The 24383-nt window shown below is 47.1% G+C and overlaps 1 protein-coding gene across 3 annotated transcripts in view; it reads right to left on the reverse strand.

Moving 5' to 3' along the window:
* LZTR1 (leucine zipper like post translational regulator 1) overlaps nucleotides 1–24383 on the reverse strand; it is a 116433-nt gene that overhangs the window by 41856 nt on the left and 50194 nt on the right. For all 3 annotated transcript variants that reach the window (XR_016347980.1, XM_089773715.1, XM_075910554.2), the window contains exons 11-13: nucleotides 14151–14261; nucleotides 13495–13587; nucleotides 10124–10219 (exon numbers count right to left, since the gene is read on the reverse strand). Coding sequence is in view for 2 of the 3 variants with exons in the window: in XM_089773715.1 (XP_089629841.1) it covers nucleotides 10124–10219; nucleotides 13495–13587; nucleotides 14151–14261 (300 nt within the window). In the remaining variant the exon portion in view is untranslated. The remainder of the gene's footprint in view (nucleotides 1–10123; nucleotides 10220–13494; nucleotides 13588–14150; nucleotides 14262–24383) is intronic.

Below are 24383 nucleotides of genomic sequence, written 5' to 3' on the forward strand. Positions count from 1 at the left end.
TTGGGTTGGGGTACGTGAGGGGCTCAGGGCAGGGTGTTCCAGTGTTTGATAGGCTCAGAGCTAGGGTCTGGGGAAGTGGGAATGCAGGAGTGGTTGTGGCCAGATGGGGGCTTGGCCCCAATTGGGGGTTTGTTGGTCAGGCTTCATTTTTAAATAAAATACTATGTTCAACACACAAAATTTCTGCATTGTCTTTATTTATGAGAATGGAAGGGAACCTGCCTTGAGTCAGGGGTCACTGACCCATAGAAAAGTCATTTGGGGGCAGGGGACACAGTACTGGGGAGGGGTGCTAGTGGATTCTGGGGCAGGGAACAGGGTGCCAGTGGGGGCAGGGGAGAGGGGGCAGGGTACCAGAAGGACAGGTGTCTGCAGCAGGGGACAGGGTGCTGTGGGGGGACAGGTTTCTGCAGAGGGGAGCAGGGGGACAGGTTTCTGTAGAGGGGAAAGCAGGGGGACAGGTTTCTGCAGTAGGGGACAGGGTGCCAGAAGGAACTGGTTTCTGCGGGGGGGGGGCAGGGTGCCGTGGGGCAGGTTTCTGCAGAGGGGGGGCAGGTTTCTGCAGCGGGGTGAGGGGGGGCAAGGGAGAGGGAACAGGGCAGGAGGGCAGGGGACAGGTTTGGGGCAGGGGAGAGGAAACAAGGTTGGGGGCAGGGAGTTCCCTACTCCAGCCACGGAGGGAAGCCTCCGTCCCGTGTTCCCTCTGGGCTGATCGCAGGGCAGCCGCTCCAGCCCGGCTGCCCTGCGCTCAGCCCAGGGAGGCTGTGCCTAGCTCTAGCTGTGCTGGAGCAAGCTTCCCAGGCTGAGCGCAGGGCAGCCGGGCTGGAGTGAAGAGAAGCAGCTGCCTGGCCAGCTAGCCATGACGCTCAGCCAAAGTGCACCATGCTCCACGTGGGCTGGTGCAGAGGGGAAGCTGCCTGGTCAGCTGGCTGTGGCTTCCAGCCCGGAGGAGGCTGAACCACGCTCCATCTGATTGGGCGGATTCTCCTCTGTGCCTGCCCACGGAGCGTGGTACACCCTGGCAGGCGCAGAGAAGCTGCCTGATCAGCTGGAGTGCGGGGCAGCCTCTTTCAGCTGAAAGACACAGCCAGCTGGCTGGGGTGTTTCAGCCCTCCCAACCTCCCAGCTGCCACCATTCCGCGCAGCTACTCACCTGTGTTGTTGTTCGGTGAGTAGCTGCTCCTCAAATGAGGAAATCAAATTTAAATGTACTGTGCAGGCATGCAGTTCAGAGAGGGCTCAATAGCGACTCTTAGAGCCCCTGAGATCAACCGGTAGATCACGATCTACCGGTTGGTGACCACGGGTCTAGACCATCCTTGATAGACATTTATCTAACCTACTCTTAACTATTTCTAGAGATGGAGATTCCACAACCTCCCTAGGCAATTTATTCCAATGTTTAACCACCCTGACAGTTAGGAACTTTTTCCTAATGTCCAGCTTAAACCCCCCTTGCTGCAGTTTAAGCCCATTGCTTCTTATTCTATCCTCAGAGGCCAAGAAGAATAAGTTTTCTCCTTCCTCCTTGTGACACCCTTTTAGATACCTAAAAACTGCTATCATGTCCTCTCTCAACCTTCTCTTTTCCAAGCCCAATTCTTTCAGTCTTCCCTCATAGGTCATGTTCTCTAGACCTTTAATCATTCTTGTTGCTCTTCTCTGGACCTTCTCCAATTTCTCCACATCATCTTGAAATGTGGTGCCCAGAACTGGACACAATACTTCAACTGATGCTTAATCAGTGCAGAGTAGAGCGGAAGAATGACTTATCGTGTCTTGCTCACAACACACCTGTTAATGCATCCTAGAATCATATTTGCTTTTTTTTGCAACAGCATCACACTGTTGACTCATATTTAGCTTGTGGTCCACTATAACCCCTAGATCCCTTTCTGCTGTACTTCTTCCTAGACAGTCCCTTCCCATTCTGTATGTGTGAAACTGATTGTTCCTTCCTAAGTGGAGCACTTTGCATTTGTCCTTATTAAACTTCAACCTGTTTACCTCAGACCATTTCTCCAATTTGTCCAGATCATTTTGAATTATGATCCTGTCCTCCAAAGCATTTGGAACCCCTCCTAGCTTGGTATCATCTGCAAGCTTAAGAAGCGTACTCTCTATGCCGATATCTAAATCGTTGATGAAGATATTGAACAGAAATGATCCCAAAACAGACCCTTGTGGAACCCCACTTTTTATAGCTTTCCAGCTGGATTGTGAACCGTTAATAACTACTCTTTGAGAACGGTTATCCAGCCAGTTATGCACCCACCTTATAGTAGCTCCATCTAAGTTGTATTTGCCTAGTTTATTGATAAGAATATCATGCAAGACTGTATCGAATGCCTTACTAAAGTCTAGGTAGATCACATCCACTGCTTCTCCCTTATCCACAAGACTCGTTATCCTATCAAAGAAAGCTGTCAGATTGGTTTGACATGATTTGTTCTTTACAAATCCATGCTGGCTGTTCCCTATCACCTTATTATCTTCCAAGTGTTTGCAGATGATTTCCTTAATTACTGGCTCCAATAGTGTTGTTTCTGCCAGGAAGGTACGCAGCTGTGAGAGTGATCTCATGTTGGATAGCCCAATTCCATACACGGATGTACTCGGCGCAGAGAGATCAGGATCGAGAGCCTCCTTGGCGACTGATGTAATAAACGGTGCAAATGTTGTTGGTGAGGATGTGTACTGTGATACCTCGTATCAGGTGCAGAAAATGCTTGCAGGCGTGAACATCGCCCGCAATTCCAGAAAGTTTGTGTGTAGCAGGATTTCTTGATGTGTCCATAGTCCCTGAGCACGGTAATGTTGTATATGGACTCCCCAACCGATTAAGGATGCATTTGTGGTGATTTGTGCAGCTGGTTTCGGGCCGTGAAAGGGGACACATGATAGGCTATTCTTTGGGGCGTTCCACCACAGTAACTAGTCACTGACATGCTTGGGGACAACGACAGACTTGTGCGTGCTGTCGGCTCCTGGTATATAAATGGTGACTATCCGATGCTGAAGGCACCTTAAATGGAGTCTCGCGTGAGGCACAATATAAATGGTAGCCACCATGTGTGCTAGCAACTTCAGGCAGGTAAGTATGGGGGTTTTGGGGGCGACGAGCAAGATATTCACCAGGTCTTGGATGGTGTGAAACCTGTCCACGGGTAAATATGCTGTCACAGGTATGGAGTCTAGCCTTGCCCTAATTAACTTGAGGGATTGGGAGGGCGTTAGGGAAGTCTTTGACAGATTGATAATGAGCCCTAGGGCTTCAGAAGTTTCCCTGGTTGTGTCCACCGCCCTCATAACTTCGTCTAAGGTAGGGGCCTTTAACAGACAGTCATCCAAATAGGAGAAGATCATGATGCCGAGACGTCAAAGGTGGGCGGCAACCACTGCTAGGGTTTTGGAAAATACTCTCGGTGCTGCCAAGAGACTGAAGGGTAACACCCTGTACTGATAGTGCTCCGTGCCCACTGTGAAACGGAGGATCCTCCTGTGGACAGCATGTACCATTACATGAAAGAACACGTCCTGCAAATCGAGGGACTCGAACCAATCCCATTTGTTCAGAGCTGGAATAACAGAGGCTAACATGACCATTTTGAACTTGTGTTTTCGAAGGTGGCGGTTGAGTCTGCGCAAGTCCAGGATAGGCCTCCATCCCCCAGACTTCTTTTGGGTGAGGAAGTATTGGGAGTATTCCTCTGAATTGATCCGGTACCCTCTTCACTGCCCCAATGGTAAGTAGGCGCAAGACCTCTAGGTGTAGAAGAGGTTCGTGAGAGGAGTCCCTGAAAAGGGACAGGGAAGGAGGGGACCGAGTAGAGAAAGGGATGGTGAAGCCTGAGATGAGGATCTCTCGGACCCAACGGTCTGTGGTTATAGAGAACCAGCGTGAGTGGTATGGTCTCAACCGGTGATGGAACAAACTGGCCGTGATGTGTGGCACCTCTGTAAGGGGTGCAGTCCCTTGATCGACATGTCAAACCTGCTCCCAAGCGTGCTGCTGGTTGGATGCTTTACTTTGCTGGGCTGGGCTGCGGGCGGTGCCATGCTGATCGTATGGCCTGGAGCGAGACACGGCATAGGAGAATGGTCTCTGTTTGTTGTAGGGCCCAAATCTCTTGCGTCTGTATGATGGAGTGTACATCCCGAGTGTCCTCAGCGTCGTGCGAGAGTCTTTGCCAGAGTGGAATACTTGGTCGGTATTCCGGGCGAAAGGCAGCCAACGATCAAAAGATAAGTCCTCCACTTTTGATTGAAGGTCCTTTGGGACAGATGCCACGTGAAGCCAGGAGGCACAGCGCATGACCACTGATGTCGTTGTGGTTCTAGAAGCCGTATTGGCAATATCAAGGGCAATATGTAGTGCTGTGCGGGCTGCTGTGTAGCCCTCCTGCACTACAGCCTTCAAGATCTGCCTCTTAGTTTCAGGTAAGTATTTCAGGAGAGTGACCAGCTTGGTATATTTGTCAAAGTCATGATTAGCGAGGAGAGCCATGTAATTAGCCATCCTGAGGGTTGCTGTGGCAGAGGAATAAATTTTTATTCCCAATAGATCCAAGCATTTTGCATCTTTATCAGTGGTCGTATTTCTACCCTGTGCCATCTTTGCTCTCTGTTGTACAGCATCCATGACAATGGAATTGGGCTGAGGGTGTGTAAACAGGAACTCCGTATCCTTAGACGATACAAAATACTTCTTATTAGTCCGTTTGTTTGTGGGCAATGTAGAGGCTGGCATTTGCCAGATGTCGCTGGCAATCTCCAGGATGGCCTCGTCAAAGGGGAGCACCAGCTTGGACCTTTGTGATGGCTGAAGATTTTTTAGTAGGCGGTGTTGTTTCTGCGGCATATTCGTGGTCTGCAATTCCTGGGACTGGGCTACTCTCTTAAGTTCTTCGAACTGCTTGTAGTCATCTGTAGGGGAAGAATCACCGTGAAAAACTGCATCGTCTGGTGGAGAGGACGACTGATCCGCAGGGGAGTCCATTTGCTGCTGCTCGTGGTTTGGGGGCAGATTATCATCCCTCTCTTGTTGACTAGAGGTCGAGGGAGCATCACCTGTGGGCGTTGGAGGAGCTTGCTGAGGAGGTGGGATGTCCTGGGCCGAGCACTGGGGAGACTGTGATCGTCTGCGCGTGGGCAACCAGGAGGTGGAGTAAACTGCACTACGCGAGCATGGATATTCATACCGGTAGTAGGTGTAATGTCGGCTGTGACGGTGATACGAGCGCCTTGGGGAATAGGAACTTGAACTCCTATAGTGACGAGAGTACAGAGAAGAAGCTGGAGACCTGGGTGACCTTGATCGCGCTGTATAGTGCGAAGGCGAGCAGGAGTGGTAGGATCGATAGTAACGCCACAATGAGTGGGATCAATGCGGGTATCTTAGATACCACTCCTGAGGGGCAGTGTAATGCCCATGTTGATGGCTTCCTGAATGATAAGAAGCTGAAGGAGAAGGTTCAGGAGAAAGGACCGCTATCTCAGGACTCGGTGTTGGCGTGCGTACGTGCCTAGCCTTTTGCTGTGCTTTCGTAGGTATTGAAGAGGCACGCAAAGGAGGCGGAGCCATGCCCAAAGGGCTAGTCGGTGCAGAGGTAAAATCTCTCAGTTCCGACATCTCCCGATAGCAGGATGGAGTTAATGGTGTCGGTGTTGGTGCCGCCGTTATCGCTGGTGGTGGCAACCGCACTGGCATCGGTGCCAAGAAGCCCAGCACCGATGAGTGTTGATGCGGTGCCCCGATGACTGTTGATGCAGTGCCATCAGCGCTGAACGCTTTGGTGCAAGAAGTATCGGCGCCAAGGCTGATGGTCTCGACACAGCATGAGGCTCTTTTGGTGTTGCTGCCGGTGCCAATTCTGGTCACAGCACTGCGCAGACCGTCGGTGCCGGGTCAGTCAGAATGGTGGGGCTTGGAGCCAATGTGCTACGGCCCTTGTCTGTCTTGTCAGATGCATGTTTTGGTGGCAGACCCGAGGTGACTGGTGTATCATCCGCACGGACTCTCCTGGATGGAGCAGAACTCTTCTCTTCATGGGACTTACATGGCCCAGAGATCTTGTTCTCTGGCTGCTCCGTGGTAGGTGGTTGTAACCCTCTATTAAAAAGCAGCATTTTGAGCTGCATCTCTCTATCCTGCCTGGTGCGAGTGGTTAGTTTGGAGCAGTGCGTGCACTTTTGGGGGATATGACCGTCCCCAAGGCACTTGATACAGCGCAAATAGCCATCTGATGCAGGCATGATGTCTCGGCATGTCACGCACTTCTTGAACCCAGGAGAACCAGGCATGATGACGCTGGAAGAGTCTGTCAGGCACAGTCTTTCTTAATAATAATTTTTTTTTTAACTGGGAACATTGAACTGTTGAAACCCTAAATACCTATAAACATGAAATTTATTTATTTATTTATTTAAGAAAACGATATAAACTGGAACTATAACTACTGGGAAGGGGCTAACTGGGATGAATAAAACCACTTTATATCTTTTTTAGTCTTTTTGCGTTTCTCCTCAGAGCGAAGGAGGAGCTCGTCCTGATTCCGTCTGCGGCCGTGGACGGTTAGGAGGAACTGGCAGGGCTGGACCGCGCTCCGCGAATGGCGCGAGGCTACATATGTGCATGCGTGGTGCGGCGGGGCTACTGCTAGAGAAAACTTTCTGAGTTGCGGCACCAGGACAAGCCCAACACCTTCAGTGGAGCACCCACAAGGGCACTACTTGATGAAGAACCAGGAGATTCCCCTGAGGAACACATGCGAGAGTGTCCCACACAACCATTAAAAGCTATAGAGGAAGACAATGAAAATGAACCTTGTCAGTCTACAGGTGAAGCTGCAGCAGTAAATAAGAACCAACCTATTAGGTCAGCTCAATGGTCCATTTGGCCCAATGTCCTGTCTTCCAACAGTGGCCACCACATATCACAGTATCCATTCCACACATGGATGTAAAAAATTAGAGGGAAAATTGAGCTCAATCCTCACAGCAGTCTCCTAAAAAAACCAGCTCAGATGTGTAATTCCTTCATGCCCTCTACAGTGTAGACAAAAACAAAGAATTCATTTAACTTTTCAGCAATGGCCTTTCCTTCCTTGAGAACTCCTATAACATTTTGTTAGTCCAGAGGGCCCACTGACTGGTCAGCAGACTTTTTGCTTCTGGTATACTTAAAACAATTTTTTGCTGTTAGTTTTTGAGTCTTTTGCTAATTGCTCTTCAAATTATTTTGACCTGCTTAACTATACTATTACACTTGACATGCTAGTTTATGCTCTTTTTTTAAATATTTTTTCAGTAGGATTTGACTTCCAATTTTTAAAGTAAGCCTTTTTGCCTCTAATTGATATTTTACTTTGTTGTTTAGCAATGGTGGCATTTTTTTGGTTCTCATGTTTTTTAATTTGGGGGTACACATTTAATTTAAGACTCTGTTATGGTGTTCTAAAAATGTTCCCATGCAGCCTGCAGGCATTTTACCTTTGTGACTGTACTTTTTACTTTTCTTCTTAACTAGTTTATTCATTTTTGTGTCATTCCCCTTTCTGGAATTAAATGCTACTGTGCTGGGCTTCTTTGGTATTTCATTCCTCTCCCCCCAAGGAGATGAAATTTAATTACGCTATGGTTTCTTTTCCTGAGTAGTTAAGCTACTTGGACAGGTTCTGTGCTCCACGTAGAACTAAATCAAGAATTGCCTCTCTCCTTGTGGGTTCTAAGACTAGCTGCTCCAAGAAGCATGTCAATGGTTGAGCAAGCAGATTCTGATGGTTTAACAGCTGCACATACAAACAAAAATGTGCTTGATACTATACACAAAGATGGACCTGGCACTAACACAGAAGAAAATAAAGATGATTCTGGCTTTTGCAAGACTGATATTGGCATCAAACAGTACTATGGCGCAAAAAGCTGAGCCAGGGTGGAAACAAATAGAGCTGACAGTGCTGAAGTAATCAGTATTGAGGTTTCCTGTACTGAAACACAAGGCAATACTGAAGAACCCCCCCCCACATTGATCAAAAGCTCGTGTTTTACCATACCATGTACGTTCTTCACTAGGGGAGTGTCAGTTTTAAAGAAGAAGCCTTAGCCTTAGTATGCACTGGACCCTGAGCTAGTAGGAATGCATCTTGAACCAAGAAGTTTATGTTGGAAGGTCTGAATTTAATCTCATGAATCTGTTCATTAGAAACAGATGAAGGCAGGTGTCCCTAGACCTCAATATCCTCTTTGAAGCAGACATACAAATATTTCTAATGACTGTGAAATTCTCTCAAGCAAAAGGACAGGTTTAAGAGAAAGCCGTGTAAGTCTATTTCAGCAAAAAACAGACACCTAAAAGACTAACAAATTTATTAGGGAATAAACTTACATAAGATACAACTTAGGGATGTGAAGGACTAGTCGACTAGCTGACTATCCACTAAGCAAATGCTTATCAGATAGTCGACAGGCTAGTCGACTAGTCACTACCCCACCCTTGCTGCCTCTACCAGAAAGAGGCAGCGGGGGGAAGGAAAAGGGAGGGTGTACTTCAAAGTGGTAGTGCCGTGTGGAGCCTAGGGCCAGACCCTGGGCTCCATGCAGTCGTCAGGCTGCACACGGCATTTCAAAGAGCCTAACACCGGGCTCCCTGCAGTGTTTCAAAGCGGCAGCGCTGCATGGAGCCTGGGGTCAGCGGGGGATTGTATGAGGTAGCTCTACCCAGCTATCCCTAGTGATGGTCTTGCAGAAAGAACTATTCTAAATGCTTGGGAGGTGCTCAGATACAACCTGATAGAAGCTATGTAAAAAGAGATGGTACCTTAATGTCACCCTCTCTCCAGACCTCCTTCCTTCTCTTTTCCTTCATTGAGCTCCAATACTTTGCCTTCCTGGCATTGTGCTCTGCAGTCCCTGTTTTTCTATCCATTCCTCTTTGGATGCAGGAATGCTTCCCTCCTTTCTGTGTCTCCTAAGTTCTCTCCCTACTTCCTACAATCTCTTACCCCAACTCTCCTGGGATCCCTCTTCTATTGCTTTGAGTAAACCCCTCTACTGTGTCCCCCTTTATTAAAATCCCTTCTCTTCTCACTGGTGTCACTCCCACCAGTTCTGGGATCCTCAGAGTCTTTCCTGCCTTTTATTGGGAGTCTCTCTCCAAATTACAAACGGTTACCACCCCTTCCCTAAGTATCCCTGCCCAACCCTTTGGTCTCTCTTCCTCTTTTCTCCTTCTCCCTTCAGACCCACTCTCTCCTTCAGGCTTTTGCGAACTTTAACCCTACCCAAAGACAATTTCTCAGCTCTCATCTCCTCATCCATGATCTCTGTCTTCTTCTTCCTTGCCCATTACTCTTCTTTCACCTGCACTCCTATAATCTTTCTGTCTTCACTCCTTGCAGGTCCTCATGTCCCTTGAGCACTGGATCCTTCTGCCCCAGCTCCGCCTCTTTGGCCGTTCCTTACCTCACACTCTTCCCGTAGTTCTGCCCTGGTGGGACTCTGGTCTGGTTCTCTCCAGAGTACGGCTCCAGCAGTGGCAAAGGCTGAGTGAAGATTGCTACTCTGCAGGGGACACAGCCTCACAGCAGCCACTGCTGTCAGGATGGCAGAAGTGCAGGGAGTTTCTCTCAAAACCTTGTTTAGTGCTTGGAGCTCGGGCCAAAATAGCTGTAAATAGCAATTGAGAAGGCAGCACTCTTGAGGGCTTCCCCTGCTTTAAGCCACCTTTATACCTTTCTTAGTCCTGGGTTGTCTGAGGAGCACTTTGGCTCCACTCAAGATAAGCAGCCACGGGGATGTTCCATCTTGCACCAGCTAACAAGTCTGATAGGAGCCACAGGGTCATTAGAGGATCAATGGAGTGCATCACCCAAATTAGCCCCTTCCCATCATATCCATTGCCTACATCAACACACACCCAATGTCCTTTGTTGAGGAAATTCTGACCAGCCCAATAAAGGCTGGTCTCAAACTCTTCATTGGCACTACACGTCTATAGAATAGATAGGAAATCTCATTCCATTTTCAATCTTTTTCCTCATTTTTTGTCTACTGACTAATTGCTTCTAAACTTGACCAGTTTAAGTATCAACTCACCATAAGGCTATTTCTGTAATGTACTTGCCTGTTTCAATCTCTCCCTTGCCTGTATAATTTTCTTCCTTAGCCACTTACAGCGAGCTGTGACAATGGCTGCATGCCCCCGGACTCGGTCTTCCTTCTGCCAACAATGAATGTGAAAGCACATGTTATTAGTCGACTCACATATAGTATCATCCTGGAAGTCAGTGGGAGTGGAGAGTCCTTGCCCCCCCCTTCCAGGTTTGGGTCCAAGGTCTGACTATTTTACCGTAACTAGTGGAACAAATGGTGATAGCAAACAGAGGGCACATTGGTGTGCACTGTACAGAGTGTGAGCAAGATTCCGCCCTCTCTTCCTCCAAAACATTTCATACAATTGGTTGAGGAGATTTTTTTCATCATAAGCCCCAAGGGGAAGGCTAACAATTATGTTCTGCGTCCATGGGATATGATGCCTGTAGTTACATGTGATGCCCAATTTTTTTCTTTTCAAAAGAACAGTATCAGCTGTTTGCTGCTGCTCTTAATATTTGGACAAATTTAATGGCATCCTGTGACTCCTCTGCAATGACTTTTATAGGAATGCAGGTTGGGGTCTTTTTGAGTGTTTATTGCTTTCTATTTGTTGAGCTCAAATTTCTCATGCTTGTTCTCAGCCAGAAAGTGAGAGGGGGAGGGGTTTAATGTTTGGTCTTTATTTTAATTATTGGAGAAGGAACGATGTTGCTTTTCCCATAATTTAAAACATTTTCCATATATTTTATTTCAACAATTTTAAAATGGCTATTAAGAAACTTGAGATACGATACTGCAAACCACTGACCATTATCTTTCAGGAGTTATTCACTGGTTTGGAAGACGAAGTAACACACACATTGCACAATACAGCTACAGTTATTTGGGGGCCTGACACAGGGCAGCAGTGGGGGTTCCCCACCCCCCACAGCAGCAGAAGCCAGCGTAACCTGGCAGCCTGTTTCACTCTGTCCCACTGTCCTCTCCCAGTCAGCTACACTCCACAGATATGTATTCCATGTAGATATGCACATGCCCAGTTCACTGAAGCTGAAGAATTTTGCCTAGCAGTATTGGGAGGGTAGGGACATTCATGTCCAGTCTTTTATAGGCAGAAATCAGCAAAAGAGAGGAAAACAAGTGCAATGCTGGATGGTATCCCATTGATGTGGAAACAGTTGTGCTGAGGACATTGGTAACAGTCTCAATGGGCATTCCACAGACAGTACCAAATTCAACAGTACAGTGTCAAACATAGGATACCTTGGCACTGGAGAACAGATAGGTGGTCCCACTCCATCTCACGTACTGGAAGGATCCTGGTGATAGTCTGCACTCCTCCTGGAAGAGGAAGAGGACTCTCCCCAAGCTCTGGAGGGGATGCATTCCATTTTGAAAGATCTTTTTCTCAGAGGACCCAAGGAAGGAAAGTAATCTCTCTTCCTCCTGGAAGAGCCATCAGAGTCTGGTCAAGCAACATTGGCTCATTCCAGTTCTGAAGTTCTCTGAGCCAGCCAGATGTTCTGTAGATGTCACCGGTGCCAATACAGGTTTTAATGCCTGTTCTGTAAAATGTCTTAAACATGCCTTCTCCTAGGCCCAATAGCCACTATGTACAGGGAAGGATTTTGGGAACAGCCACCCCACATGAAGGATAGGGTTTAAAGCCTACGGAGGGTATCCCACCAGGATCACTAATTAATCTAACTAACAATTCCTAACTTATTTAAACGGTACTTACAAACTAACTATGAACAATCTGCAACAAAATCTCTACAGGCTGAGCTAAGAAAACACACGAGGAATTTACCACAAGATAAATTCCTGACTCTAGTTGTGAGTGGTGAGAATGAAGGGGGGCATGGCCTTTAAATTATCCAGGGCAGAGGGTACGGTCACAAGGAGCAAGGGCCACCCATACTTCTGCCATACACAAAGTTCATCAGCTTCCGTATACTGGGCATACACACTCTTCAGTAGAATATAACTCTGCAACCACTTGAAGAAGAGACAAGTTTGGAAACTTTAACATTAGCTGCAGCAGCTCCCCACTTCATTTTCGCTTTTATTTATAGGCACTTTGTAGGTTTTGTGCTTCAGTTCAAAGCCATAAGATGTGATGTTATTGGTAAACAATTTGAATAAAAGAGTCAAATTCATCCTATTGAGAAATAATCATGCAAGACATACACAGATGCATCTGTTCTGGCTGAATATGGGCAGACTGCTATACTTCGGCTACGTCTACACTGCAGGCCTCTAAATTGCAACTGGATTTTAAAAGATTTGGATTAATGTATAATCAGTAACAGGTAGTGATGTGCCAAAACAGAGCTAATCATCTTAGCTCTTGTTTTCTCAGGTGTCAGGGAGGAATCTTCCACAGTTCCAGCCTGATGTGAACATAAGAATGGCCATAATGGGTCAGACCAAAGTTCCTGTCTTCTGACAGTGACCAATGCCAGGTGCCCCAGAAGGAATGAGTAGAAAAAGTAATCAAATGATTTATCCCGTTGCCCATTCCCAAACAGAGGCTAGGGACACCAGCCATGCCCACACTGAATAATAACCATTGACTTATATTCTATGAATTTCTCTCTCTCTTTTTTGATCCCTCTTAAAGTCCTGGTATTCACAACATCCTCTGGCAAGGAATTCCACAGGTAGACTGTGGGCTGCATGAAGAAATATTTCTTTTTGTTTGTTTTAAACCTGCTACCTATTAATTTCATGTGGTGACCACTAGTTCTAGTGTTATGGAAACAAGTAAATAACTTTTCCTTATTTATTTTCTCCACATCAGTCATGATTTTATAGACATTTATCATATTCCCCCTTAGTCTCCTCTTTCCTAAGATGCAAAGTGCCATTTTTTTAAAATCTCTCTTCATATGGCAGCTGTTTTATACCCCTAAACATTTTTGTTGCCCTTTTCTGAACTTTTTCCAATGCCAAGATATCTTTTTTGAGAAGAAGTGACCACATCTGCATGCAGTATTCAAGATGTGGGCATACCATGGATTTATATAGGGGCAATAAGATATTCTGTGTCCCCTTTTTAATTATTCCTATAGATCAAATATCCATGCACTTTCTCTAGGATCCCTCAAATCAAGTAAGATTTCCCCTTGGATGCCTATAATTGATGAGTATGAAGATGTATTTTACAAAAGTTCCTTAATTCTCTGTGTCTCATAATCAAGCACCATAAGTGAATAGTGTAGCCAAAATACAGAAGTCTCTCTACATATTTTTGAAAGTGCTACAGAAATAACTGTCTTAGCATTCAGCTGTGGGAACACCTAAAGTGTAAGATGGTTCACTTTCATCTTTATTGCCAGGAACTACAGACTGCTTCTGTTAAACTCAAGTATCATTTTCACTGGAATATATACCTACCTCTCCTAGAACAAACTCCAAGTCGCTGAATTGCCTGTTTTCCCACAATCTTCCATAATCTTCATGTAAAGTACACTTTGGGTAACAAGAAAACTAAAATGAGAAAGATTTAAAAACTGTTATTGTTTATTTCAGTTTAATATGAGGCACACCAACAAGCAGCATCTACACAGGCAACATCTTAATTGCAGCTCCAAAAAGAAACCAGAGAATGCCCTGATCAATCAAAGCAGTTAGGTCTGATTACACTTAAAGTAGACAGAACGGTTTGCAGATTTTAGCAACAAACCTCCAACCAAGTTGAGCACATGAAAACAGTAATCTTCAGAGTATTATAACCCAGCCAAACCATCCCGTCAAATTTCAAGTGACTGCTCCAAAGCATGGAGATGCTAGAGATCCTAGAAGAAACTGTTGTAAGAAATATTTAATGTTGGAAAAATGTTTGAACTGCTTTTGCTGAAACTTCAAAAAATAAAAGAATTCAGCAGGAGCTAAGCAGGGACTAAGCATAGAAAATTTTAGCCTGAACAGTTAACACTTAGGAACAATTAACCAACTGAAAGCAGGGCCTTATACTGGAAAACATTTGGCCACCTTAATTATAGGCTCTGACGACTGTTCCATAACCCCCATGAATCAAATTAACAAATTACCTGGAATCTGTACATTTCTCCACTTCTAATGTTATTGTCCACTGTCCCACCAAAGATATACATGGCATCTGAAATGACAGCTGCAGCATGGAAGAGTCTCCCACTTGGCAGCTAGGAAAATCAACACACACACAAAAGCTGGTGACTATTTTAAGAGAGACACTTTCAGACAAGAATTTGGGGAAAAAAGCAAAAATGACAAACAAAAAAAATATAATGGAAATGAATTAGCAACCCAGATTACTGTTAGGTTCTAGGATTTCCTTGTTACCTCTATAGCATCCCTTCCTGTCATTTTTAATGACACCGCTGGTAAACTTTTAAAATTATTATTACTTTACATGTGCAGGGCTATATGAATTCTGTAGGTAAGAATGTTCTGCAGAATATTCTTGCTGCCTACGAATTGTGCCTCAGAGCTGAGTTTCATTATAAAAAAATCAAGTACATTTCTAGCCCTTCCAAATTTGAACAATACACAAACTGTTTACTCTGCAAACCGACAGTTTGAAATAAAGGAGTATATGGAACCGTATCTGTCAGTTGGGTGTTAACACCGAACCCTGAACGTGACAATTGAAATGAAAACACTAATTCTTTCAAGTTGGTCATTGTAGCAGATCCATTTTGCTAATGTGTCTATCAAGCAATGCTGGGTGCAAAGATGGACACTGTAACAGGAGACAGAGGAACAGTTTCCTTGAAGGAGGGTGTGGATGAGTCACCTAGCTCAGGAAGGGGACCCCCTTGCACACTTCCTCCTCTTGAGTCCATCATTGCAAAAGAGTCCACCACCTCCTGAGGCAATGACAGGACGGAGTCCCAATGAGCCCTGGCCTGGTTGAAAGACCTTGCCAAACAGGCTTGTAGGGGTCTGAGTCTCAAAATGGCGTGGCGAACCACTTGAGTACAGGCCGCCATATGTCCAAGAAGCTACATACAAGTCCGGGCTGTTGTAAGTGGGGACAGCATAAGGTCTTGCACCATGGTCGCCAGAGTTTGGAACCTGGCCATGGGGAGATACGCCCTTCCTCTCGTGGCATCTATGTAGGCTCCCATAAACTCTATGTCCTGAGAAGGAGTTAACATAGATTTCTCCTCATTTATCAGTAGCCTGAGTTCCCCAAAGAGGGATTTTGTAAATGTTATATGGGCTAACACCTGATCCCTTGACCAACCCCGGATGAGCCATTCGTCCAGGTACGGAAAAACTTGGACCCCGTGCCTTCTGAGGAATGCTGCCACCACTGCCATACATTTTGGAAACACTCTGGGGGCAGTGGAGAGCTTGAACAGCAGAACCATGAACTGAAAATGGTTCCGAGCCACCACAAACTGGAGGAACCTTCGCTGACTTGGCTGTATGGCCACATGAAAATAAAATGTATCTGACGAAGTGGGTCTTTGCCCATGAAAGCTTATGCTCCAACACTTCAGTTAGTCTATAAGGTGCCACAGGACTCCTCGCCGCTTATGAAAATAAGAGTCCTTTAAATCAAGGGCAATGTATCAGTTCCCTATCTCTAGAGCCGGGATGATGGAGGCCAGCATCACCATCCTGAACCTCGTTTTCTTTATCACCTTGTTGAGGTTCCTGAGGTCCAAGATAGGCCGGAGCCCACCTTTCAGCTTGGGGATAATAAAATAATGGGAATAAAAACCCCTGCCCTCCAAGTGAGGCGGAACTCTCTCTACTGCTCCTTTCTCAATGAGTGAGACTATCTCCTGCTGCAGAAGGGCATCTTGAAACGGGGCCCTGAAGAGGGACTGGTAGGGAGGGAGGGTAGGGGACAAACTCATAAAAGGGATGGAGTAATCCATCCTTACCAGGCCTAGCACCCACTTGTTAGAGGTGATGCAGGCCCAGGCCCGGAAAAAATGGGAAAACCTGTCCCCAAAGGGAGGGATGATAGTGGGGGCTGGTACAGGGTCCTCGGGCGCACCTTCAAAACTGCTGCTTAGACTGCTGGGTGGGGGATGGGCCAGTGCCTCTGTTGGAGTTGCCCCGTGGGCGCCCATGACTCATCTGCGAGGAAAAGGGCCCCGCAGCACTATTAGAACCCCCCCACTCAGATTTCAAGGTCAGCGCCTCCACTGGTCCTACCGGGAAGGCTGAAACTGCAACCTTCCCGACTGTCTAGCAGGGAGCGGTCTCCTCTGAAGGGCTGGCGTGTGAATGCCCAGTGATTGGACCATGGCCCTCGTGTCCTTAAGGCTATGAAGCCTCGAGTCAGTATGCTTGGAGAACAGGGATTTCCCGTCAAACGGCAGGTCTTGGATTGTGGACTGGACATCTGGAGGAATCCCCGAAACCTGGAGCCACGCGCTCCTATGCATGACCACGCCAGAGGCCATAGTATGGGCAGCAGAGTCCACAGCATCCAGTGCTATCTGCAGGGCTGTACATGCTATGTTTCTCCCCTCTGTGGCCATAGTCGTAAAGTCCTGCCTGGAATCCAGGGGCAACCTGTCCTGGAACTTGTCCATCGCCTGCCATGTGTTGTAAGCATAGCATCTCAACATCGTTTGCTGATTAGCAATGCGCAGCTGGACACCACCAGTGGCATAGACCTTACGCCCCATAAGGACAAGGCGCTTTGTCTCCCAGGATTTTGGCGTAGGTTCCGACTGCGCCTGCCTCTCCTTTTGGGTAGCCGCCTGCACCACCAGGGAACCTGGGACCGGGTGAGAATAAAGGTGCTCTCATGCCTAGACTGGGGAACAAAATACCTCTTTTCATAGAATCATAGAATAATAGGACTGGAAGGGACCTCAAGAGGTCATCGAGTCCAGCCCCCCGCCCTCAAGGCAGGACCAAGCTCCGTCTACACCATCCCTGACAGATGTCTATCTAACCTGTTCTTAAATATCTCCAGAGAGGGAGATTCCACCACCTCCCTTGGCAATTTATTCCAATATTTGACCACCCTGACAGTTAGGAATTTTTTCCTAATGTCCAATCTAAACCTCCCCTGCTGCACTTTAAGCCCATTACTCCTTGTCCTGTCCTCAGAAACCAAGAGGAACAAATTTTCTCCTTCCTCCTTGTGACACCCTTTTAGATATTTTCGTTCCCCTTCAGAGTGGGTGTTGTAGAGGCAGGGGTCTGCCACAAGGTATACGTGATCTTAGCCACAGTCTTGTTCAAAGGGAGGGCCAGCTTAGTGGGGGCATCCACATTGAGGATGTCCACCATAGGGTCAGTGTCCTCAGTCACTGGCTCAGCTTGCATCCCCAAATTTGCTGCCAACTGACGGAGCAACATCTGGTGCACCCTGGTACCCATCGATGGCATGGACGATGCCGGGTCTGCCAGGGCTTCATTGGGAGATGATGAAGAGAACTCACGAATAGGTACATGATCATCCAACACCTACAGAGACTGTGTGACTTGGGGAGGCTCCATGCGGGTGGGAGGTGGGTTCACCGCAGGGGCTGCCTCCGATGTCAGCTCCTGCCTCTGTGGGCTGTCCACCCTAGCTGCCTCGGGGAGGGATGGCGTGCAGATGGGGTGCTTCTTCAGCACGAGACACTAGATCCCCACGATGGTGGCATGGGCCCCTGCCACCGGTGATAGGCCCATGGCGTCCAGAAAGGCCAGGGTGGCTGAGCCTGCGGGGGCCAAGTCTGCTGGAATTCAGATGGCCTGAGTTGGTGCCAAGACCAGGAGTGGTACCGGGAAGAGACCCTAGACGAGCCTATGGAGCGTACCGACTCCAGCTCCGACTCTGAAGAGTAGTCCAAGGCGAACTATGGCAGTGCCGTGGAGGATGGCTTGGAGAGCTGATGTGGCCTGTACCGCTCCATAGACTCTGGCTTCCCTGCATGGGCTTGCCTCGGCAGCCCCATCGACAACGGTGGCGGAACGCCGGTACTGGGAGCCGTCTGCACCTGACTGAGTGCTGATATTGCTTGCAGCGCTGACAGCGGTGCCAAGGTAGGCAGTGCCGCCGCTACATATGGTGCTAGCAGATGGCGGGAGCTCTGGGGAGGTGCGGCAACAGTTGGTGCCGCGTGGACCACCGCAACCTGCTGAACTGGTGGCGTTACTGCTGCTGCCAGCGCAGAAGCTGGTTCTGACCAGGCCACTGATCTAGTTGCTGCTACCGGTGCTGCTCTGGGCCCCAGTGCTGCAGGTGAAAGCTCTCCAGGGCGTGGAGACAATGGAGGCGAAGCCGTTAGCTCGATGAGCTCCTGTGCCGCCTCAAAGGTCTCCAGGGTGGATGGATGGTGCAGGCATCAGTCCTGGACTCTGCCCACATGCCCATAGTCTCTCTTCTCCCCTTTGCACTGTTGTCGCGACTAGGAGAGTCTGGGCACAGAGACCGAGGGCGGTGCTGGCTGCCATGGGTCTGGTGACTAGATGATCTGCTCCTTGCCTCCTTTCTCTTCTTCGGCACTGGAGACTGGGATCGGTGCCTCGGTGCCAAGATCTTTGGTACCGCAGTACAGGAAAGCCCTGGTTGAGTTTCCCATACCAACGCTGGTGCACTATGCACCGCAACTTCACAGGATGGCGCCGGATGGAAAGCCAACTCCATCAGTAACAGTTTTAAGCGGGAATCCCTCTCCCGCTTCGTACAAGGCTTAAAACTCCTGCAGATCTTACAGGAGTCAGTGAGATGAGACTCCCAAACACTTTAGGCATGAGTCATGGGGGTCTCCTTTTGGCATCGGCTTTGCGTAGGACACATGGGGTTTAAAGTCATGTGAGCCTGGCATCCCCCTCCCCCGGAGGGGAGAGAGAACGAACGGTAACAACGAACTAGAAACTATTTGAAAACTAGTAACTGGAAGAAGAAACTACCAGCAGGCAAAACAACTAGCGATTGCTGGGTTCTATCACAAGAACAGAGAAGCTCCAACAACTGTCACGGGCGATAAGAAGGAACTGAGGAGGGGGAGGGCTGGCAGGGGTACTTATGCTCTACTATAGCTGCGCCACTCCAGGGGGCGACCTGCCACACCAACGGGTACCACTGGGGGAAAAAAATGTTCTGGAAACAGTGAACGCAGCGCGCACGCACCTCATTCGAAGGCACATGAGCAATCACTCGAAGAAGAACTTACCACATACCTCAGTAAATTGTTCCAGTGGTTCATTCGCCTCACTGTTACATATTTGCATCCTGTTTCCAGTCTAAATTAATCTAACTTCAGCTTCTAGACACAGCATCTTATGATGTTTTTGTTAGATTAAAAAGCCTTCTGCCATCAGAAATCTTCTCCTCAGACAGATATTGAGACTGTGATTAAGTCACTTTTTAGCCTTCTCTTTGAAAAACTAAAGATTGAATATCTTTAAATCTTTCACTGTAGGTAACTTTTCCCACACATTATTTCTATGGCTCTTTTCTCGACTCTTTCCAATTTCTCAACTTCATTTTTGAAGTGCACACACCAAAACTGGACACTGTACTCCAGTAATGGCATTGCTATTGCTGAGTAAATTAATACCAAAGATAATTCTACCCCTCTATGCCCACTTGCTATTCTCTTACACATACATTAAAGAACTGAAGGAGTCCTTTTGCCACAGCAGTGCACTGAGACCTCCTGTTGAGCTGCTTATTCACCATCATCCCTAAATTTTTTCCACAATAATTATTATAGAAGATATTGTCTCTTATCCTGCAATTGTGAGTTACATTCTTTCTTCTTACACATACAATCTTGCATTTGGACAAATTAAAAAAGCAGACTGATTGTTCACGGCCTGCTTATCAAGAGTTCCAGATCACTCTGCATATATGACCTATCCTCAACATTATTTATCACTCCACTAAACACAGTTTTCTGCAAACTTTGCCAGCAGTGATTTTATATTTTCTTTCAGATCACGGATGAAGATCTATGAAATACACAGTAAAGATAATTGAAAAGCATTGGTCCAAGCCAACTTTTTGTTGGATCCTACTTGAAACACCATCTATGAACAAAGATTCTCCATGAACAATTTTGAGAGCTATCTACAAAAAAGTTGTAAATCACTTAACATCTGTTATATTAATTTTATCTGATACTATTATTTTTCAAACAGTATATCATATGCAAGTAAGTCAAACATCATATAGAAGTCCACAGACTTATCTTTATTGCTCATACTTGATGTCTTAACAAAACATAGCAGGACCCACTTTTCAGGAAATCAGCATTATTTAGATTCCCATCCTTTACTGACTGACTCTGCATTACCCAGGTCATCACATACACTCTGGTCAAATTTAGTCACATTAGCCTCCCTTCTACTCCCATTCTAAAACTTCCCCAGGACTGCAAGCTTTACTGCTCAAAGACTGATGCAGTAGCATTCTTAGAGTAAATCTATGCTACAGGATTACGTTCAGGGCCATCCTTAGGCATAGGCAGAATAGGCAGTTGCCTAGTGCACCAGTATTTCTGGGGCGCCACTCTGCTGGGACGGACGGGAAGCAGTGGGGCATGTGTAAGCAGAGGCTAAACTACTGCTTGCTATCAACCAGCTAAAAGGAGAGCTGCCCTGGGGGGTGGGTATGCTCACTCCAGGGCTGTGTCTACATTGGCGTGATCTTGCGCAAAAGCAATTGCTTTTGTGCAAAAACTTGCTGCCTGTCTACACTGGCCGCGAGTTCTTGAGCAAGTACACTGACGTTCTAATGTATGAAATCAGTGCTTCTTGCGCAAGAACTCTGATGCTCCTGCTCAGGAATAAGTCCTCTTGCACAACTGTTCTTGCACAAGAGGCCAGTGTAGATAGGCAACAGGAATTTCTTGCGCAAGAAAGCCCTATGGTTAAAATGGCCATCGGAGCTTTCTTGCGCAAGAGAGCGTCTACACTGGCATGTATGCTCTTGCGCAAAAGCACATGCCAGTGTAGATGCTCTCTTGTGGAAGAGTTTTTGCACAAGAACTCTTCCGCAAAAGAGGTCTTGCGCAAGAAGCTGCCAGTGTAGGTGTAGCCCAGGAGTAGCACAAAGGTGGCCTAACCTCAGGTTCAAGGAGGGGAGTCATCTGGATGACGTGTCAGGGTCTGCACTGACTGGACAGAGCTGTAAGTGGGGCATCTGAAGTGGGGTATGGAGAAAGTTGGGTAAGTGAACTCTGTTGTGGTATTTTCCCAAGATAATGCCATGTGACCTCTCTCTCTTTCATTAAAAGTTTCTTTTCTTCACTCAGACTCTGTGCTTGCAAGTGGGGAAGCATTGCCTCTCAAAGGCACCCAGGGGTGTGTGAATTTCCCAGGCTACTGGGCGAGGGCTCGAGCCAGTTCTGTGTGAGATGGATCCCTAGGCTATGTCTACACTGGCGGCATCTTGAGCAAGGGTTCTTGTGCAAGAACTCTTGCGCAAGAAAACGTCCACACTGCAATGTGCGAGCTGTGCTTTTGCGCAAAAGCATCCATGGCTGTGTGGACGTTCTCTTGCGCAAGAAAACTCTGATGGCCATTTTAGCCATAGGGCTTTCTTGCGCAAGAAATCCCTGCCGAGCGTCCACGCTGCCCTCTTGCACAACAGCTCCTGTGCAAGAGGGCTTACACCTGTTAAAAAAGAGCGCAGCTCTTGCGCAAGAAGCCCTCTCTTACCACACCGTCCTGTACATCATCTTGCACAAGAGCAGGTGGGCTTTCTGGAAGAAAAGCCGTTTCTTCCGCTTTCCGGAAAAACAGCCGTTCTTGCGCAATAACCCGCCAGTGTAGACATAGCCCTAGATATTGAACCCAGGCCTGGTTGCTGCCAGGCCTACCTGGCGGAAGGGTTACACATGTAGCAGCAGGGCTGGGTACTAGAGAGGGCCGAATGTGCTGCCTGCAGCACAGTCTGACAGAGGGGACTGGCTGCTGGGGTCTCTGGGAAGGGAAGGGGAGGGGGTAGAAGTGGAAGAGCAAGTCAGGCATAGGGGCACCAGTTTAATAATCCCACCTAGGGCACCATAAATCCTAAGGACAGCCCTGATTACGTTAACCTAAATTACACAATTCTAGTCATGTGACTAACATAGCTGGAGTCGACATTGCTTAGGTTGACTTATTCTAGTGTTTACACCATGCTGGGTCGACAACTCTACCATTCACTTACTTTACACCTCTTCTTCCAGGACAGTACCAGACTTGAAGGGAGAATGATCTGCAGTCACAGGATCACAGGGTTGGAAGAGACTTCAGGAGGTCAGAGTCCAACCTCCTGCTAAAAGCAGGATCAACTAACTAAATCATCCCAGCCAGGACTTTTTCAATAGGGGACTTAAAAACCTCTAGGGATGGAGGTAACCCATTCCAGTGCTTAATCACTCTCCTAGTGAAAGTTTTTCCTAATACCTAACCTAGACTTCTCCCACTGCAATTGGAGACCATTGCTCTTGTTTTGTTATCTGTTACAACTAAGAACAGCCTTTCTCCATCCTCTTGAGAACCCTCCTCCATTCAGGTAGTTGAAGCCTGCTATCAAATCCCCCTCCTCCCCCAACTCTTCTCTTCTGTAGACTATTTAGTCCAAATCCCTCAGCCTCTCCCCATAAGTCATGCGCTCCAGCCCCCTAATCATTTCTGTTCCCCTCCACTGGACTTTCTCCAATGCATTCACATCCTGTCTGTAACAGGAGGCCCAGAACTGGACGCAATACACCAGATATTGCCTCACAAGTGACAAATAAATGGGAATAATCACTTCCCTAGATCTGCTGGCAGTGGTCCTACTAATACATCGCAATACGTCATTAGCCTTTTTGGCTACAAAGGCACACTGTTGACTCATATCCAGCTTCTCATCCACTGTAATCCCCAGGTCTTTTTCTGATGAACTGCAGCTTAGCCACTCGGTTCTCAGCCTATAACAGTGCTTGGGATTCTTCTGTTCCAAGTGTGGGACTCTGCACTTGTCCTTGCTGAACCTCATCGGATTTCTTTTGGCCTAATCCTCCAGTTTGTCTCCTGGGACCTCAGGTTCCACTGTGACACTACTGAACCTTTGTCACCCTACTTCCGAGAGACGTCCTAATAAGGCTGTGCTAGAAAGAGGGCAGCAGATAACATCACTACCTCCACCAGCTCCAGCTAAATCTGAAATACAATCTAGAATGTGAGATCTTCTCAATACTATAGAATCACAGAAGTTTAGGGTTGGAAGAGACCTCAGGAAGTCATCAAGTCCAATCCCCCCTGCTCAAAGCAGAACTACCTCAATTAAATGATCCCAACCAAGGCTTTTGCTTTCTGTGCAATGAGTCAAGATCGTAGACTCTGGTGCACCACTTTAAGCCTCAGAGGGGTAGCTGTGTTAGTCTGGATCTGCAAAAGCGACAAGGAGTCCTGTGGCACCTTATAGACTGCCACAGGACTCCTTGTCACTTTAAGCCTGTGACCAGAAAGAAGCAAGCAACGCCTTAAGCAGTCTGGTGCTAGCACAAGTTGCCAGATTTTGGAGTGGTTGACCAGACTGCGTATTGGATCTGCAAATGTGAGTCAACCCTAGAGACACAAGCTGTGTTTTCTATTGTTCTTACTTTTTTCTTTCCTTTTGTGAGTGTCTGTCTTGTTTTGTCATTAAGGAAAATGGGATCAGACTTTAAAAACAAAACAAAACAAAAACACACAACTCACCACCACCTCCAGTCCACCTCAATTAACTTTTCTCTTTCCCCTCCAAAAAAGATAATTGTTGTCATCTTCAATTTCATGTCAAACTCTGTCAAACAGGGCATCTGTCCGTCTCTGAAGCAATGAGATTCCAAAAGGAATAAGGGGTATTGCTAATGGAATCCTTCTGCCTGATGGAACTGGCAGCGATAAGCACTGGGTTCAGTATCTAGGGGTTCCTCTTCAACAATACAACACAAAACTTCTTTTGGAGTTGTGAGGGTACTGGCTACAGACTGGAAGATGTAGAATGTAGCTATGGGGACCTGGGAAGGACCGAAGAGAGACTCAAGAAGCTCAATGTTCTTAGCTTATCAAAGAGAAGGTTAAAAGATGACCTGATCACAGGCTACAGGTACTTACATGGCAAACAAAAGTTTGATAATAAAGAACTATTCAATCTAGCAAGGAAAGGTATAACAAGATCCAACAGCTGGAAGTTGAAGTTAGACAAATTCAACCTAAAAAGTGAGGTGCACATTTTTAACAGTGAAGATAGTAACCACTGGAGCAACCTACCGAGGGTTATGTAGATTCTCCATCACTGGCACTGATGCCAGCTCTTAAAGTGCTTCTAATGTAGAGTTGCAGCAGTGGTAGTTGCCAGGACCCAGCGCAAGCTG

Source organism: Pelodiscus sinensis, chromosome 27 (genome assembly GCF_052426305.1).
Source record: "Pelodiscus sinensis isolate ZL-2025 chromosome 27, ASM5242630v1, whole genome shotgun sequence".
Classification (NCBI taxonomy): domain Eukaryota; kingdom Metazoa; phylum Chordata; order Testudines; family Trionychidae; genus Pelodiscus; species Pelodiscus sinensis.